The sequence below is a fragment of the Macaca nemestrina genome, chromosome 13, assembly GCF_043159975.1.
Source record: "Macaca nemestrina isolate mMacNem1 chromosome 13, mMacNem.hap1, whole genome shotgun sequence".
In the NCBI taxonomy this organism is placed as follows: Eukaryota; Metazoa; Chordata; class Mammalia; order Primates; family Cercopithecidae; genus Macaca; species Macaca nemestrina.
Window position 1 is genome coordinate 24,101,634 of NC_092137.1, and position 19,243 is coordinate 24,120,876.

General features: G+C 40.1%; 1 protein-coding gene across 1 annotated transcript in view; it reads left to right on the forward strand.

Annotated features, from left to right (window-relative positions):
* The window catches only part of LOC105479818 (family with sequence similarity 228 member B), a 110,965-nt gene that overhangs the window by 62,159 nt on the left and 29,563 nt on the right, over positions 1 to 19,243 (forward strand). The window contains 3 exon segments of the mRNA XM_071076287.1: positions 14,842 to 14,910; positions 17,646 to 17,837; positions 19,152 to 19,232. Coding sequence (XP_070932388.1) covers positions 17,700 to 17,837; positions 19,152 to 19,232 — 219 coding nt within the window. The 5' untranslated portion in view covers positions 14,842 to 14,910; positions 17,646 to 17,699.

The window sequence follows — 19,243 nt, forward strand, 5'->3', positions numbered from 1 at the left end:
CCCTGTCAGCCAGGAATGCACTGGCGTGATCTCGGCTCAGTGCAACCTCCACCTCCCAGGTTCAAACGATCCTCCTACCTCAGCCTCCCGAGTAGCTAGGATTACAGGCCTGTGCCACCACACCTGGCTAATTTTTTTGGATTTTTAGTAGAGATGGGGTTTCACCATGTTGGCCAGGCTGGTCTCAAACTCCTGACCTCAAGTGATCTGCCCTCCGCGGCCTCCCAAAGTGCTGAGATTATAGGTGTGAGCCACCGTGCCCAGCCTGCTTTGCTTTCTGTCGCTGTAGTTTAGTTTGCGTTTAAAAAATTGTATACAAATGGAATCTTCCAGTATATATTTCTTTTCCTTCTGTTTGGTTTCTTTCACTCATCACAATTATTTTGCCCCTCACCCATGTTGTATGTATCAATATTTCATTCCTTTTTTGGTTGAATGCTATTCTCTTATATGGATATATCCCAATTTGTTCATCCTGTTTATGAACATTTGGGTTGTTTCCAGTTTGGGGCTATTACAAATAAAGCTGTTATGAACATTCATGTGTGTGTCTTTGATGGACATATGATTTCATTTCTCTTGGGTAGATATTTAGTTGTGGAATGACTGGGTCATATGGTAAATGAATTTTAACTTTTTATGAAGCTGCCAAACTAGTTTCCAAAGTCATTGAATTATTTTGCATAACCACTAGTAGTGTGTGAGAGTTCCAGTTGTTTCATAATCTAGCCAACATTTGGAATAGTTTTATTTACTTATTTATTGTATGGCCTTTTAAACTCAAGACATTTTCAAAAGATGTATAGTGACATCTCATTGTGGTTTTAATTTACATTTCCTTAATGACTAACGATGAGCATCTTTTCAAGTCTTACTTGCCATTTATCTGTCTTCTTCTTAGGCGAAGTGTTTGTTCAAATCTTTCGCCCACTTTAAAATTGGCAATTTTAGGTTGGGTGGTTTGTATTCTTATTGTTGGACTCTTCTTATTGAGATATAGTTTATATGCCATAAGATTCACTACTTTTTTTTTTTTTTTTTTTTTGAGACGGAGTCTTGCTCTGTCGCCTAGACTGGAGTGCAGTGATGGGATCTCGGCTCACTGCAAGCTCCGCTTCCCGGGTTCACGCCATTCTCCCGCCTCAGCCTCCCAAGTAGCTGGGATGACAGGAGCCCACCACCAAGCCCAGCTAATTTTTGTTTTTGTATTTTTACAAAAAAAGGTAGAGGGGGGTTTCACTGTGTTAGCCAGGATGGTCTCTATCTCCTGACTTAGTGATCTGCCTGCCTCAGCCTCCCCAAGTGCTGGGAATACAGGCATAAGCCACGTGCCTGGCCAAGATTCACTAAAGTGTACAATTCAGTGTTTTTTATTTTTTAGAAATTCAGAATTTTTATTTTCAGTGTTTTTTAGTATATTCCCCAATATGTGCAACTGTCACCACCATCTAATTCCAGAACATTTAATCACTCCCAAAAAGAAACCTCACACCTTTTAGCAGTCACTCCCCATTCCCCTCCCTCTCTGGCTGCTGGCAACACTCATCTACTTCCTGTCTAAACAGATTTGTCTACTCTGGACATTTTATACAAATGGAATCATGTAGTCCTTAGTGACTGCTTTCACTTAGTATAATGTTTTCAAGGTTCCTCCATGTCATAGCATAAGCAGTACTTTATTCCTTTTGGTGGCCAAATAATATTCCATTGTCTGAGTATCACATTTGGTTTATCCCTTCATCAGTGGATGGACATTTGGGTTGTTTCTGTTTTTTGCTATTATGAATAATGCTGCTATGAACATTTGTGTATAACTTTTTAGGTAACATATGATTGCAGTTCTCTTGGGTATGTAACCTAGGAGTGGAATTGTTGGGTCATATGGTAACTATGTTTAACTTTTTGAGGAACTGCTGAACTGTTTCCCACAGCAGTGATACCGTTTTAAATTTTTATAGCAATGTATGAAAGTTACAATTTCTCCACTGCTCAGAGTTTGTTGAGCTTCTTGTATCTGTGGGTTTATAGTTTCTGATAAATCTGTACATTTTTCAGCCATTCTTTCTTTCTTTTTTTTTTTTTCAAGTGAGTCTCACTCTGTCACCCAGGTTGGAGTGCAGTGGCACGATCTCAGCTCACTCCAACCTCCGCCTCCTGGGTTCAAGCGATTCTTGTGCCTAAGCCTCCTGAGTAGCTAAGATTACAGATGTGCACCACCATGCCTGGCTAATTTTTGTATTTTTAGAAGAGACGAGGTTTCACCATGTTGGCCAGGCTGGTCTTGAACTCCTGACCTCAAGTGATCCACCTGCCTTGGCCTCCCAAAGTGATGGAATTACGGGCATGAGCCACCGTGCCTGGCCTATTTCTTAAAATATTTTTTCTATTCCATCTACTCCATCTTTTGGGAAATATATTTTTTCTACTCCATCTTTTGGGAAATACAACTGTATGTACAATAACCTGCTTGAAGTCCTGTAGCTCACTTATATTCTGGTTATTTTCTTCAGTTTTTCCCCCGTGCATTTCATTTTGGAAAGCTTCTGTTGCTATGCTTTTAAGTTCACTAACTTTCTGTAATGTCTACTCTGCTAATAAACCTACCTAGCATATTTTTCATCTCAAGTATTTTTTTTTTTTTTTTGAGACGGAGTCTCGCTCTGCCGCCCAGGCTGGAGTGCAGTGGCTGGATCTCAGCTCACTGCAAGCTCCGCCTCCCGGGTTCACGCCATTCTCCTGCCTCAGCCTCCCGAGTAGCTGGGACTACAGGCGCCCGCCACCGTGCCCGGCTAGTTTTTTGTATTTTTTAGTAGAGACGGGGTTTCACCGTGTTAGCCAGGATGGTCTCGATCTCCTGACCTCGTGATCCGCCCATCTCGGCCTCCCAAAGTGCTGGGATTACAGGCTCATCTCAAGTATTATAATTTTCATCCATAGAAGTTTTATCTGGATCCTTTTGTTGCTGTCTTTTGTTTGTTTGTTGCTGCTGCTGTTGTTGAGACAGTATCTCGCTATATAGCCCAGTCTGGTCTTGAATTCCTAGCCTCAAGTGAGCCTCCTACCTTGGCCTTCCAAAGCACTGGGATTACAGGTGTGAGCCATCATGCCTGGCACTTAGTTCTTTTTCAAACATTTTCTTCTGTCTCAACATGTCTACTCTTCCTCTAGTTTCCTTAACTTATGAACTACAGGAATAATAATGATTTTAATGTCCTGGTATAATAATTATAGTGTCTTTGTCATTTTGGGGACAGTTTTGGTTAATTTTTCTTATTATTATTGGTTAAATTTTCCTATTTCTTTGTATACCTGGTGATTATTGGTTAAATTTTCCTATTTCTTTGTATGCCTGGTGATTTTTGATTGAATGCAAGACTGAATTTTAACCATGTTGAGTGCTAGATATTTTTGGTTTGCCATAAATATTCTTTTTTTTTTTTTTAAGTACAAGTGCACAGATTTCCCATAAATATTCTTCATTTTTCCCCTCGGATTCAGTTAAGTTACTTGGACACAGCAGGATTCTTTCAGGTCTTGCCTCCGAAGTTTTGCTAGACAGGACCACAGCAGTGTCTGCCGTAGGGCCAATTTTGTTTCAGTACTGATACAAAACCTTTCCAAATACTCTACTCTGTGCACTTCGAACTATGGGATTTTTTTTCCTCTGGCTGATGCTAAAGGGAACGAATACTCCTGGGACTGTGTGACCTCTAGGGATTGATTCCTTAATTCTTGCAGGTGTTTCTTTGCCCATTGTTCCTTTGGGTATTTTTCTCACAGGCATATAGTGTTTACCATCAGCTGAAGACTCAAGGGGACCTCTGCGGACTTGACTCTGCAGATCTCCAGAGCTCCATTCTTGTAGCCTTCCTCCCTGTAGTACTCTAACCTATGAACTCCAACTGCTCTGGCCTCTCCAAACTCCCATCCCTACTCCTCAATTCAGGCAGACAGCTGGGCCGTTTGTTTTCTGTTTCTCAGGGGCCAGGGGCCACTGTTCTTCTTTGCCTGATGTTCGATATCTTGGAAACTGTTGTTTCATCTATTTTATCTTTTTTTTAAAGTTGTTTCAGGTGGGAGAGTAAGTCTGTTTCCTGTTACTCTGTCTTGTCCAAAAGTGAAAGTTCTCATCCAGACATTATTTTTTCAAACAGTTGTTTTCTGTTCATTCTTTTACTCCTCATTTCTGCAACTCTGATTATCCATTTGTTGAATCTTTTGATATTATCTCATATGTCACTATGACTCTGTTCATTATTTTCTAATATTTCTTCTTCCTTTTTTTCAGATTGGGTAATTTCTAATGATCTGTCCTCAAGTTCACAATTCTTATGTCGTCTCTGATCTGCTGCTAACCCATTGAGGTTTGTTTATTTCTCAAATTTAAGAATTGTATTTTCCACTTGGTTTTTTATCATTTCTATTCTGTGCTAAGATTTTCTATTCATTAATTATGGGCATATTTTTAAGCATAGCTATCATAACTGTCCTGAAATCCTTGTCTTCTTTTTTTTTCAGATTTTCATGTCAATATAATTTTCTTTTTTTTTTTTCTTTTCTTTTTTTTTTTTTTTTTGAGACGGAGTCTCACTCTGTCACCCAGGCTGGAGTGCAGTGGCTGGATCTCAGCTCACTGCAAGCTCCGCCTCCCGGGTTCACGCCATTCTCCTGCCTCAGCCTCCCGAGTAGCTGGGACTACAGGCGCCTGCCACCTCGCCCGGCTAAGTTTTTGTATTTTTAGTAGAGACGGGGTTTCACTGTGTTAGCCAGGATGGTCTCGATCTCCTGACCTCGTGATCCGCCCATCTCGGCCTCCCAAAGTGCTGGGATTACAGGCTTGAGCCACCGTGCCCGGCCCTTTTTTTTTTTTTTCTTGTTTTACTTTAAGTTCTGGAATACAAGTGCAGGATGTGCAGGTTTGTTGCATGTGCCGTGGTGGTTTGCTGCACCTATCAACCCATCATCTAGGTTTTAAGCCCTGCGTGCATTAGCTGTTTGTCCTAATGCTCTCTCTCCCCTCGCTCCCCAGCCCCCAATTGGCCCTGATGTGTGTTGTTCCCCTCCCTGGGTTCATGTGTTCTCATCGTTCAACTCCCACTTATGAGTGATAACATGCGGTGTTTGATTTTCTGGTTCCTGTGTTAGTTTGCTGAGTATGATGGCTTCCAGCTTCATCTATGTCCCTGTAAAGGACATGGTCTCATTCCCTTTTATGGCTGCATAGTATTCCATGGTGTATATATACATTTTCTTTAACCAGTCTATCATTGATGGGTGTTTGTGTTGGTTACATACCTTTGCTATTGTAAATAGTGCTGCAGTAAACATACATGTGCAGGTGTCTTTATAGTAGAATGATTTATATTCCTTTAGGTACATACCCAGAAATGGGATTGCTGGGTCAAATGGTATTTTTGGTTCTAATATCCTTGAGGAATCGCCACACTGTCTTTCACAATGGTTGAACTAATTTACATTCCCATCAACAGTGTAAAAGTGCTCCTGTTTCTCCACAGCCTTACCAGCATTTATTGTTTTGTGACTTTAATAATCGCCATTCTGACTGGCATGAGATGGTATCTCATTATGGTTTTCATTTGTATTTCTCTAATGATCAGTGATGTTGAGCTTTTTTTCATGTGTTTGTTGGCCATGTAAATGTCTTTTTTTTTTTTTTTTTTTTTTTTTTTTTTTGAGACGGAGTCTCGCTGTGTCGCCCAGGCTGGAGTGCAGTGGCCGGATCTCAGCTCACTGCAAGCTCCGCCCCCGGGTTCCCGCCATTCTCCTGCCTCAGCCTCCCGAGTAGCTGGGACCACAGGCGCTGCCATCACGCCTGGCTAGTTTTTTGTATTTTTAGTAGAGACGGGGTTTCACCGTGTTAGCTAGGATGGTCTCGATCTCTTGACGTGATCCGCCCGTCTCGGCCTCCCAAAGTGCTGGGATTACAGGCTTGAGCCACTGCGCCCGGCCAATGTCTTCTTTTGAGAAGCGTCTGTTCATATCCTTTACCCACTTTTTGATTTTTTTTTCTCTTGTAAACTTGTTTGTTTTTTGTAGATTCTGGATATTAGACCTTTGTCAGATGGGTAGATTGCAAACATTTTCTCCCATTCTGTAGGTTTCCTGTTCAGTCCAGTGATAGTTTCTTTTGCTGTATAGAAGCTCTTTAGTTTAATTAGATCCCATTTGCCAATTTTGGCTTTTGTTGCAATTGCTTTTGGCATTTTTGTCATGAAATCTTTGCCCATGCCCTGAATGTTATTGCCTAGGTTTTCTTCTAGGGTTTTTATGGTTTTGGGTTTTACATTTAAGTCTTTAATCCATCTTGAGTTAATGTTTGTATACACTGTAAGGAAAGGGTCCAGTTTCAGTTTTCTGCGTATGGCTAGCTAGTTTTCCCAGCACCATTTATTAAATAGGGAATCCTTTTATTAAAGGAATTCTTTATTAAAGGGGAATCCTATCCCCATTGCTTGTTTTTGTCTGGTTTGTCAAAGATCAGATGGTTGTAGATGTGTGGTGTTATTTCTGAGGTCTCCATTCTGTTCCATTGGTCAATATGTCTGTTTTGGTACCAGTACCATGCTTTTTTGGTTACCGTAGCCTTGTAGTATAGTTTAAAGTTAGGTAGTGTGATGCCTCCAGCTTTGTTCTTTTTGCTTAGGATTGTCTGGGCTATATGGGCTCTTTTTTGGTTTCATGTAAAATTTAAAGTAGTTTTCTCTAATTCTATGAAGAATGTCAATGGTAGATTGATGGGAATAGAATTGAATCTATAAATTACTTTGGGTAGTATGGCCATTTTCATGATACCGATTCTTCCTATCCATGAGCATGGAATGTTTTTCCATTTGTTTCTGTCCTCTCTTATTTCCTTGAGCAGTGGTTGTAGTTCTCCTGAAAGAGGTCCTTCACATCCCTTGTTAGCTGTATTCCTAGGTATTTTTTTTTCTTTGTAGCAACTGTGAATAGGAGTTTATTAATGATTTGGCTCTCTGCTTGTCTATTGTTGGTGTATAGGAATGCTTGTGATTTTTGCACATCAAATTTGTATTTGGAGGCTTTGCTGAAGTTGCTTATCAGCTTCAGGAGTCTTTGGCCTGAGATGATGGGGTTTTCTAAATATAGAATCATGTCATCTGCAAACAGAGACAATTTGACTTCCTCTCTTCCTATTTGAATACCCTTTATTTCTTTCTCTTGCCTGATTGCCCTGGCCAGAACTTCCAGTAATACGTCGAATAGGAATTGTGAGAGAGGGCATCCTTGTCTTGTGCTGGTTTTCAAAGGGAATGCTTCCAGCTTTTGCCCATTCAGTATGATACTGGCTGTGAGTTTGTCATAAATAGCTCATATTATTTTGAGATATGTTCCATCAATACCTAGTTTATTGAAAGTTTTTAACATGAAGGGATGTTGAATTTTATTGAAAGCCTTTTCTGCATCTATTGAGATGATCATGTGGTTTTTATCATTGGTTCTATTTATGTGATGGATTATGTTTATTGATTTGCATATGTTGAACCAGCCTTGCACTGCAGGGATGAAGCCGACTTGATCGTGGTGGATAAGCTTTTTGATGTGCTGCTGGATTCGGTTTGCCAGTATTTTATTGACAATTTTGCATCGTAGTTCAACAGGAATATTGGCCTGAAGTTCCCTTTTTTTGTTGTGTCTCTGCCAGGTTTTGGTATCAGGATGATGGTGGCCTCATAAAATGAGTGAGGGAGAAGTCCCTCTTTTTCAGTTGTTTGAAATAGTTTCAGAAGGAATGGTATGAGCTCTTCTTTGTATTTCTAGTAGAATTCAGCTATGAATCCCTCTGGTCCTGGGCCTTTTGTTGTTTTTTGTTTTTGGTAGGCTATTAATTACTGCCTCAATTTCAGAACTTGTTATTAGTCTATTCAGGGATTCGACTTCTTCCTCGTTTATTCTTGGGAGGTGTATGTGTCCAGGAATTTATCCATTTCTTCTAGATTTTCTAGTTTATTTGCATGGAGGTGTTTATGGTATTCTCTGATGGTAGTTTGTATTTCTGTGGGGTCAGTGATGAAAATATCCCTTTTATAATTTTTTATTGTATCTGTTTGATTCTTCTCTGTTTTCTACTTTATTAGTCTAGCTAGCGGTCTATTTATTTTCTTAATTTTTAAAAAAAACCCAGCTCCTGGATTCATGGATTTTTTTGAAGGGTTTTTTCGTCTCTATATCTCCTTCATTCTGCTCTTAGTTATTTCTTGTCTTCTGCTAGATTTTGGATTTGTTTGCCTTTGCTTCTCTAGCTCTTTTAATTGTGATGTTAGGGTGTCAATTTGAGATCTTTCTAGCTTTCTTATGTGGGCAATTAGTGCTATAAATTTCCCTCTTATCACTGCTTTAGCTGTGTCCCAGAGATTCTGGTACACTGTCTTTTTGTTTTCATTGGTGTCAAAGAACTTCTTTATTTCTGCCTTAATTTCATTATTTACCCAGAAGTCATTGTCATTCAGGAGCATGTTCAATTTCCATGTAGTTGTGTGATTTGAGTGAGTTTCTTTTTTCTTTATCTTTCCTTCCTCCCTCCCTCCCTCCTTTCTTCCTTCCTTCCTTTCTTTCTTTCTTTCTTTCTCTCTTTCTTTTCTTTCTTTCTCTTTCTTTCTTTCTTTCTTTCTTTCTTTCTTTCTTTCTTTCTTTCTTTCTTTCTTTCTTTCTTTCTTTCTTTCTTTTCTTTCTTTCTTTCTTTCTTTCTTTCTTTCTTTCTTTCTTTCTCTCTTTCTCTCTTTCTCTCTTTCTCTCTCTCTCTCTCTCTCTCTCTTTTTCTTTCTTTCTTTCTCTTTCTTTGCTTTCTTGTTAGAGTCTCACTCTGTTGCCCAGGCTGGAGGGCAGTGGCACAATCTCAGCTCACTGCAACCTCTGCCCCTAGGTTCAAGCAATTCTCCTGCCTCAGCCTCCCAAGTAGCTGGGATTACAGGCATGCACCACCGTGCCCGGCTAATTTTAATATTTTTAGTAGAGATGGGTTTTTACCATCTTGGCCAGGCTGGTCTTGAACTCCTGACCTTGTGATCCACCTGCCTCGTGCTCCCAAAGTGCTGGAATTATAGGCATGAGCCACCGCACCTGGCCTTGAGTGAGTTTCTTAATCCTGAGTTCTAATTTGATTGCACTGTGGTCTGAAAGACTGTTTGTTATGATTTCAGTTCTTTTGCATTTGCTAAGGAGTGTTTTACTTCCAAGCATGTGATTGATTTTAGAATAAGTACCATGTGGCACTGAGAAGAATGTATATTCTGTTGATTTGGGGTGGAGAGTTCTGTAGATGTCTATTAGGTCCGCTTGATCCAGAGCTGAGTTTAAGTCCTGAATATCCTTGTTAATTTTCTGTCTCATTGATCTGTCAAATATTTACAGTGGAGTGTTTGTAAATATTTTATAGTTTGTAAATATTTGATCTGTCAAATATTTACAGTGTAAAGTCTCCCACTATTATTGTTTGGGAGTCTCAGTCTCTTTGTAAGTCTCTAAGAACTTGTTTTATCAATTTGGGTGCTCCTGTATTGCGTGCATATGTATTTAGGATAATTAGCTTTTCTTGTTGAATTAATCCCTTTACCATTATGTAATGCCCTTTTTGTCTTTTTTGGTCTTTGTTCATTTAAAGTCTGCTTTATTAGAGACTAGGATTGCAACCTTTGCTTTTTTTTGCTTTCCATTTGCTTGGTAAATTTTCCTACTTTCCTTTATTTTGAGCCTATGTGTGTCTTTTCATGTGAGATGGGTCTCCTGAATAGAGCACATGGATGGGTCTTGACTCTATCCAATTTGCTAGTCTGTGTCTTTTAATTGGGTCATTTAGCCTATTTACATTTAGGGTTAATATTATATGTGAATTTGATCCTGTCATCCTGATGCTATCTGGTTATTTTGCACATTAGTTGATGCAGTTTCTTCATAGTGTCATGGTCTTTATATTTTGGTGTGTTTTTGCAGTGGTTGCTAGTGGTTTTTTCCTTTCCATATTTAGTGCTTCCTTCAGGAGCTCTTGCAAGGCACGCCTGGTGGTGATGAAATCACTCAGCATTTGGTTGTCTGGAAAGGATTTTATTTCTCTTTCACTTATGAAGCTTAGTTTGGCTAGATATGAATTTCTGGGTTGAAAATTCTTTCCTTTAAGAACGTTGAATATTGGCCCCCACTCTTTCCTGGATTGTAGGGTTTTTGCTGAGAGGTCCACTGTTAATCTAATGGGCTTCCCTTTGTAGGTGACCTGGCCTTTCTCTCTGGCTGCCCTTAACATTTTTTCCTACATTTGAACCTTGGAGAATCTGATAATTATGTGTCTTGGGGTTGATCTTCTCATGGAGTATCTTAGTGGTGTTCTCTGTATTTCCTGAGTTTGAATGTTGGCCTGTCTTACTAGGTTGGGGAAGTTCTCCTGGATAATATCCTGAAGTGTGTTTTCCAACTTGGTTCCATTCTCCCCGCCTGTTTCAGGTACTCCAATCAATCTTAGGTTTGGTCTTTTTACATAGTCCTATATTTCTTGGAGGTTTTGTTTGTCCCCTTTCATTCCTTTTTTCTCTTATCTTGTCTGCATGCCTTATATCAACAAGATGGTCTTCAAACTCTGATATCCTTCCTTCCACTTGGTCTATTTGGCTATTGATAACTTGTGTATGCTTCACGAAGTTCTCTTGCTGTGTTTTTCAGCTTCACCAGGTCATTTATGGTCCTCTCTAAACTGGTTATTCTAGTTAGCAGCTTCTGTAACCTTTTACCAAGGTTCTTAGCTTCTTTGCATTGGGTTAGAACATGCTCCTTCAGCTCAGTGGAGTTTGTTATTGCCCACCTTCTGTAGCCTACTTCTGTCAATTTGTCCATTTCATCCTCCGTCCAGTTCTGTGCCTTTGCTGGAGAGGCGTTGCAATCATTTGGAGGAGAAGAGGCACTCTGGCCTTTTGGGTTTGCAGCATTTTTTGATTGATTCTTTGTCATCTTCATGAATTTGTCTAGTATTGATCTTTGAGGCTGCTGACCCTTGGATGGGTTTTTCTGGGGACTTTTTTTTGTGTTGATGCTGTTATTGTTGCTTTCTGTTTTTCTTGCAATGGTCAGGTCTCTCTTCTGTGGAGATGCTGCAGTTTGCTGGGGGTTCACTTCAGGCCCTATTAATCTGGTTCACTCCTGCACCTGGAGATGTCACTTGAGGAGGCTGGAGAACAGCAAAGATAGATGCCTTCTCCTTCTTCTGGGATCCCTAACCTCTAGGGTACCAACCTGATGCCAGTAGGAATGCTCCTGTATAGGGTGTCTGACAACCCCTGTTGGAGGGTCTTACCCAGTTGGCTGGCGCAGGGAGCAGGATTTGTTTAATGAAGCACTTTGACTGTCCATTGGTGAAGGGGGTGTGCCTCACTGGGGGAAACCCACTTGTCTGGGCTGCCTGGATTCCTCAGAACTAGCAGGAGCAAAGACTAAGTCTGCTGGTCTGTGGAGGCTGCGGCCACCCCTATCCCTAGGGGCTCAGGCCCAGGGAGATCAGCGTTCTGTCCCTGAGCCCCTGGCTGGAGTTGTTGGAGTTCCTGCAGGGAGGCCCTACCCAGTGAGGAGGGATGGGTCAAGGTCAGGCCTGAAGAGGCACTCTGTCTGCCGTCTGCCACAGCTGGTGGGTTGGGCTGGTGGATGATACCTCTTGGGACCAAGCTGTCTAGCCTCCCTGGCTGCAGCGGGGGAAAAGTGGGGCCTGGAGCTATAAAGATGGCTCCCTTCCCTGACCCTGGGAGCTTAGTGTGTTAGGTGGCTATCAGTCCCAATGTTGGCTGTACCCCTCCCACAAGGAGCTCAAATGGCTTAGACAGCAGGCAGCCTCAGCTGTGGTGCTGGTCGTCCCTCCCCACAGGAACTCAGCAAGCTTAAGCAGATTCTAGCTTAGAAGCTGTTGAGAACCTGCACCGCTCCGCGGTTGGGATCCTAGGCCCTGGTGGCATGGGCTCATGAATGGGATCTGCTGATCCGTGGGTTGCACAGTCCCATGGAAAAAGCATGTTTTCCCAGGCTGGGTAGCACGCTCACTCACTGCCTCCCTTGGCTGGGGGGTGGGGGCTCCTCTGCCCTGTGTGGCTCTCAGGTGGCCACCACACCACACTGTTCTTCCTTCCTCTCTGTGGGTCATGCCAGCCACCTAGTCAGTTCTGATGACAGAACCTGGGTACTTTGGTTGCTGGTACAGGATTCACATGCTGTTATGGTTCTTTTCGATGGGAACCTCTGATCACACTGCTTCTAGTCGGCTATCTCAGCCCTGCCCCCAAAATCCTTGTTGTCTAATTCCAACATTTGGGTCATTTCAGAGTTGGTCTCCACTGATTGCCTTTTTCTTAAGTATGGGTCACATTTCTCTGTTTCTTTATGTGTCTAGTAATTCTAGATTACATTTTGAACATTATGAATGATACATTGTGGAGGGTCTGGATTCTGTTATATGCCTCTGAAGAATATTGAGTTTTTGTTTTAGGAAGCAGTTATCTTGGCTGAACTCGAACTCCAAACTTGTCTTTCCTGAAGTTGGCAGCAGATGAAGTCACTGTTTAGTCTTTTTTTATCTTTAGCTGGGCTACATGGAGTCTGCCTTATGCATGTACAGTTTAAGAGTTTGCCAGATATTTGGTCAGAGTTCATTTGCAGAATTTGTGGCATCTCTTTTTTGGCTCCTTCCTTTCCAATATTTTTCCTTTCACCTTCCAGCTCTCATGATTACCCCAAACTCTGTCTTCTAATTTCTGAACCAGTTAGGCTGCATGTTTCTATCTGAGTTTTAGCCACCTGCTTTAGCTCAGACTAAGGCCCTTCCTCAGGCAAGTTAATAAAAAACTGGAAATTCATCTAGTGCTGTTTTTTTGTTTGTTTGTTTTTGTTTTTTCCTAGTGCTGAATAGCATTCATTAACTCCCTGCTTTTTGATAACTCTCCAGTGTCTTCAGTTTGTTGTTTTTTATATATATATTTTTCATCTGGAATGTTAATTCACTACCCCCTATCTGGGTACAGACTTACCAGGAAGGGCAACTCTATGAGGCAAAAATAACAAAGAAAACAAACTAGAGTAGACTCATTTGAGTTTTCTATGCTTCTAGTTGTTGCTTAGCTCCCATGAGCCTTGGCTTCTTTGGATGTTAATGGGGAAGGACAGTTCTTAGATGAGATTTTACTCATCTGTTCTGGAAATAAAAGCAGTGGGACCGAAGACAACTACTTCCACTGACAGTTAACTTGAGAATGTTTTATTTTTTTGTAATAACAAGAGGATCTCAAAGGCAATTCTGTGCTAGAAATCAACCTCTTCCATTTTCTGGCAGGTATTTAATAATTGTGGAAATTTGTTATAAAAATGGAACAATTAATGCTGTCATAATTTTGTCACTAATATCACTATTCCCTAAAGATTGTGTTATTTCAAAATCTGAAAATGTGACTTGTATATAAAAACAGTATTTGGCTGGGCATGGTGGTGGCTCATGCTTGTAATGCTAGCACTTTGAGAGGCTGAGGCAGAAACATTGCTTGAGCTCAGGAATTTGAGGGTACAGTGAGCTATGATCAGACCACTGCACTCTAGCTTAAGTGACAGAGCAAGACTCTGTCTCCAAAATAAGTACATAAAAATAAAATTTATTATTAATATTTATTTGATAGCCATATTCGCTAATGATAAATAAATTTATTACAATTATATTTATGTCAATGCTGTCTAAGAAATTCGTTTCAGTCTTGGATAATTTGTCAGTGGTCATGGAAAAATTAATTAAATGAATATGTTTCCTTTTATTTTAATAAGAGCTTTCATTTTGAGAAGATCCAATTGTTTAATTATACTTTTACATTTTATATACAGTTATAAGTTAATGAATAAAAATATAACTCATTTCCTTGATTTATTATATCCGTAGGCTTATGTTTCAGTAATTTTCAAAAACAAAATTAGTGGGTGAATTCATTATGGAAGAACACAAAGAAGAGCAGGAGATTGAATAGAAAGTCTTTCTAAGACCTTGTGTTATTGTTCACTAGTGACATTTCTTCTATGTATAGAGTTTGCCTTAAGTGGCACTAAGCTTTTAGTGAAACTGTTGACATATTCTTAGCTAGTTCTGTAAGAATCAACGCTGGAAGATCAGTATGTCTTACACAGTCAGAAAGCCTCAAATAAAGGCCTAATTTAATCTATTTTAACCCAGAAAAGTAAAAGCATTTTATAAGATGTGAAAAAAGATGGATTCTATCTACCGTGTGACTCCGGGAAAGACATTTGACCATTTTGGGACTCAAAATATCTGTGAGCTGAGTTACATTTTGCTGTAGCCAAGAGCAGACAGGTTGAAATACTGTTTAAAAAGTACTTGATGGGCTGGGCATGGTGGCTTAGGCCTGTCATCCCAGCACTTTGGGAGGCTGAGGCAGGCAGATCACTTGAGGCCAGGAGTTCGAGACCAGCCTGGCCAACATGGTAAAACCCTGTCTCTACTAAAAAAACAAAAATTAGCCAGGCATGTGTTGCACACCTGTAATCCCAGCTACTTGGGAGGCTGAAGCACGAGAATCGCTTGAACCCACTGGAGGTTGCAGTGAGCCGAGATGGTGCTGCTGCACTCCAGCAGCCTAAGCAACAGAACAAGACTCTGTCTCCAAAAAAATATATAAATAAAAAAAAAAAGCACTCGATGATATGATTTGGAGAAGACAAACTGCAAACTGCATGCATAGAGAACTTTCCAGGGATATGTCTGTCATGCTAAATATAATGATTCCAGATAGCACTAATAGTTTTTAAAGATTTTCTTTTCAAAGTTTAATTCTGTCCTTTCAGGTCTTAGCTAAAGAAGATACTGAGGCAGCTATTCAATCAATATTATACAGAGAAAATTATATAATTAAGGTAAGAACTGGCTACAAAATGCATCTCAGTTAAAAATTGAATGTAGTTTTTCCTTTTTATATGTAGCATATCATATAAAAACTATTTAGAAAATATGGAAAAAAGAATTAAAAGAATACTCCCTTGCACCTGGAATTAACCTTAAGGGATGTCTGAGATTGCTTTAATGGACTTCCTCCCTTCCTGTACTTCGTGGGAATTCCTTCACAGAGAGGCACAGGAATTTCCCTCTACTCACTTGTTTCTTTGTCCTAGTGGGTTTCAGCAGTCACTACAAATGAGCTAATCCTTAAGAGCTGTTAGCAGAACACACTGAGTAATTATTACTCAGATATACATAGAACAGGGCTACACTGAGCCAGGATGGGCTTAATGTGACAAGAAGAACATCCATGTGAAGTGTACTAAACACCGGGGACACTGGAGTGGGTAACCTGTTTTTATTTTTAAGAAATTTCTTTAGAGTTCTTTAAAAAGAAAAGGAACTAACATTGGGAATGGCTGAAGTGTGCTATGGCCAGAGGTTAGGGAGGGACTTGGCCTAGCAGACCTCTCAGGGTTCTTAATATTTTATTTTTTTCGTTTTGAAGTTCACACTCATCCTAGTAGTCACAAGACTTTATTTGCTATATGAAAGCTGGATAAGAAGGTTTGGTGAGAATGAATTAATTTGTAGCCTAACCAAGCACCTTCTTTGCAGGCTACTCTCCACTTGGATTAGGTTGTGCTACACTTCTGCCTCTTTACTCTTGCCCTTTTTTTTTTTTTTTTTTTAAATCTGAAGGTCAGTTGTACTGAAGGTTTTTTTCCTTTTTTCTTTTTTCATAGAATGTTTTTCTTCCTCTTTTTCCGCCATCCCTTCTCTTCCTGGATAACTATTCTTTTTTTTTTGTTTTGAGACAGGGTCTCACTCTGTCACCCAGGCTAGAGTGCAATGGCACAATTACAGCTCTTTGCAGCCTTGGCCTCCTGGGCTCAAGTGATTCTCCTGCCTCAGCCTCCCGAGTAGTTGGGGTTACAGGTGTGAGCCACGAAGCCCAGCTAAGTTTTAATTTTTTTTTTTTTTTTGAAATGGAGTCTCACTTCTTTGCCCAGGCGGAAGTGCAATGGCGCTGTCTTGGCTTACTGCAACCTCCACCTCCCGGGTTCAAGCAGTTCTGCCTCAGCCTCCCAAGTAGCTGGGATTACAGGCACATGCCAGCATGCCCAGCTAACTTTTGTATTTTTAGTAGAGAGAGATGTGGTTTCACCATGTTGGCCAGGCTGGTCTCGCACTCCTGACTTCAAGTGTTCTGCCCACCTTGGCTTCCCAAAGTGCTGGGATTACAGGTGTGGGATTACCACCACTCCTGGCCAAGTTTTAACTTTTTTGTAGAGACAAAGTCTGACTATTTTCCCCAGGCTGGTCTTGAATTCCTGGGCTCATGTGATCCTCCTGCTTTGGCCTCCCAAAATGCTAGGATTACCAGCGTGAGCTATCGCACGTAGCCTAAATCCTCATTCTTAAAGGCCCAGCCCAAATGTCTCCCACTTTGGGAGTCTTGGCTTTGGAAAAAAATTAATCATTTTTTTCAACATATACAATATAAAAGTAAATATACACAATATAAAATTTGCCATTTTAACCATTTTTAAGTGTACCATTCAGTGTCATTGATTAGATTCATAATGTTGTGCAACCATCACCACTATTTCCAAAACTTTTTCATTACTCCAAACTGAAAGTTTGTATTCAGTAAGCAGTGGCTCGTCATTTCTCCCTCCCCCAGGCACTTGGTAACCTCTAATCTACCCTCTGTCTCTAGGAATTTTGGCTATTCTAGATAGTTTATATATGTGGAATCCTATACTATTTGTCCATTTGTGTCTGACTTATTTCACTTTGGCATACTATTTTCAAAGTTCATCCACATTGTAGCATATATCAGAACTTCATTCCTTTTTATGGCTAAATAATATTCCATATTACACATGTAAATAAATGTGGTTTGTATATACCACATTTTATCTGTTCATCTGTTGATGGATACTTGGATCATTTCCACCTTTTGGCTATTGTGAATAATGCTGGAATGAACACTGGTATACAAGTATTTCTTTGAGTCCTGAATTTTCATTCATTTGGCTAGGAGGGGAATTGTTGGGTCTTATGGTAGGTCTGTTTAAATTTCTGAGGCCCACCAAACTGGGAATCTTTTAAGAATCTAGGAAATGGTTTTTCTCTCCTCTGTTTTCAGTTATTTTATTTATAGTATGCCATTTATATATGCATCATATATAAATATACATCTTGTTATATTCCCCCTCCCACTGTTTGTGAATTTGTTTGTTTCTTAGGGATGAGTTTTCACTATGTTGCCCAGGCTAGAGTGCAGTGTCCCAGTCATAGTGTACTGCAGCCTTGAAGTCCTGGGCTCAAGCGATTCTCTAGCTTCAGCCTCCCAGGTAGCTAGAAATATAGGCAGGCGCCACCTTGCCTTGCTTTTGATTTGTTCTTTAGTCTTTCTCCCCAGGGAGGGCACGCATGTTGCCCCAAATACCTGTGTTTTCCTTATTTGCAGCAGAGTGTATGTCACATAGTAGAAGTTAAAGCCAAAGAAATGATTGAATTAATGAATGTCTTTGAGGGTTATTCTTAGGAGTAATTTAAACCTACGAAGTTTTAAGTTTTGGAAAATTTTAGAACAAGAAAGCTTTAGGATAATGTATTTGTCTTTTCTACCACTGTTTATTAGGAACTAAATAAGTATTTACAACATCATGCCTTCTTAAATGCAAGAAGAAAGGAGATGTTATATAAAAGATGGGTTGACCATGTGGCAGATCCTCTTCAGAAGAAAATTATAGAAAAAGTTTGCTCACATAAGAAGATTAAAAAAAGGAGGCAAGAGGAATTAGATGGCTTTTTAAAACATGTAAATAAAAAGGTACTAAGAGATCATTTGTTGCTTTTTTCAGTTGATTTAAAGCCTCATGTCATCTTTGTTCATTTATAATCATCCAGTCAGTCTGTCCCTGTCCCCTCTACATATGTATAATCTATACCCTGTTATATAATAGCATAAAGTATTCTTAAACCCAGGACATTTGGAAAGGACAGAAAAAGAAGATTAGGTTTAATTGTGTACATTAGAACCATTTTTCTGTGTTTTCCCCATGTAATTATTAATATTATTATTATCATTATTATTATTTGAGACGGAGTTTTGATCGTCGCCCAGGCTGGAGTACAATGGCGCAATCTCGGTTCACTGCAAACCCCCGCCTCCCGGCTTCAAGCAATTCTCCTGCCTCAGCCTCCCAAGTAGCTGGAATTACAGGCATGTGCCACCACACTGGCTAATTTTGTATTTTTAGTAGAGATGGGGTTTCTCCATGTTGGTCAGGCTGGTCTCAAACTCCTGACTTCAGGTAATCCACCTGCCTCGGCCTCCCAAACTGCTGGGATTACGGGCGTGAGCCACTGGGCCCAGGCCTCCTCATGTAATTGCTAATTTGAATTATCAAGTTAAAAAGTTTGGGCTGGGTACGTGGCTCACACCTGTAATCCCAGCACTTTGTGAGGCCGAAGCAGGTGGATCACCTGAAGTCAGGAGTTAGAGACCAGCCTGACCAACATGGTGATACCCTGTCTCTCCTAAAAATATAAAAATTAGCCGGGCATGGTGGTGGGCACCTGTAATCCCAGCTACTTGGGAGGCTGAGGCAGGAGAATCGCTTGAACCTGCGAGGTGGAGATTGCAGTGAGCCGAGATCACACCACTGTACTCCAGCCTGGGTGATGGAGCAAGACTCTGTCTCAAAAAAAAAAAAAAAAAAAAAAATTAAAATTACAAAATAAATAAATAAATAATTTGGACTCTGGTTTCAGGACATATTTTTCTTTTGTTCTGGAACTTGGTTATTTGCAAAGCTCTAAAATATAGCTGTTCTTCTAGCATTTTTTAAAAATCTGAGATGTTTGACTAGTAAGCATTTAAAAGCAAATTCCCAAATCTTTTAGTGTTCCAAAATTCTTTATTAAAATCTTACAGATTTTAAGTAGATTCCTTCCTTCACTGTACCTTATTGGTTGAATAAATTAAATTTCAAATGTAGCCTTCTCTTTCTTTTTGCATTTATCACTGATGCCGCTTTCAAGCATAAGAATGATACTGTGTGTTTGACTCTCAAGTCCTGATATACTCAAAATTAACTGTGCACCTCTTGTTCTTGTGTGTGGTTTTATTTCCTTGCTATAGGGAAATGCATTTATAGAACATTATGATCCAAAAGAGTATGATCCCTTTTATATGAGCAAGAAGGATCCCAATTTTCTGAAGGTAGGGTAGAT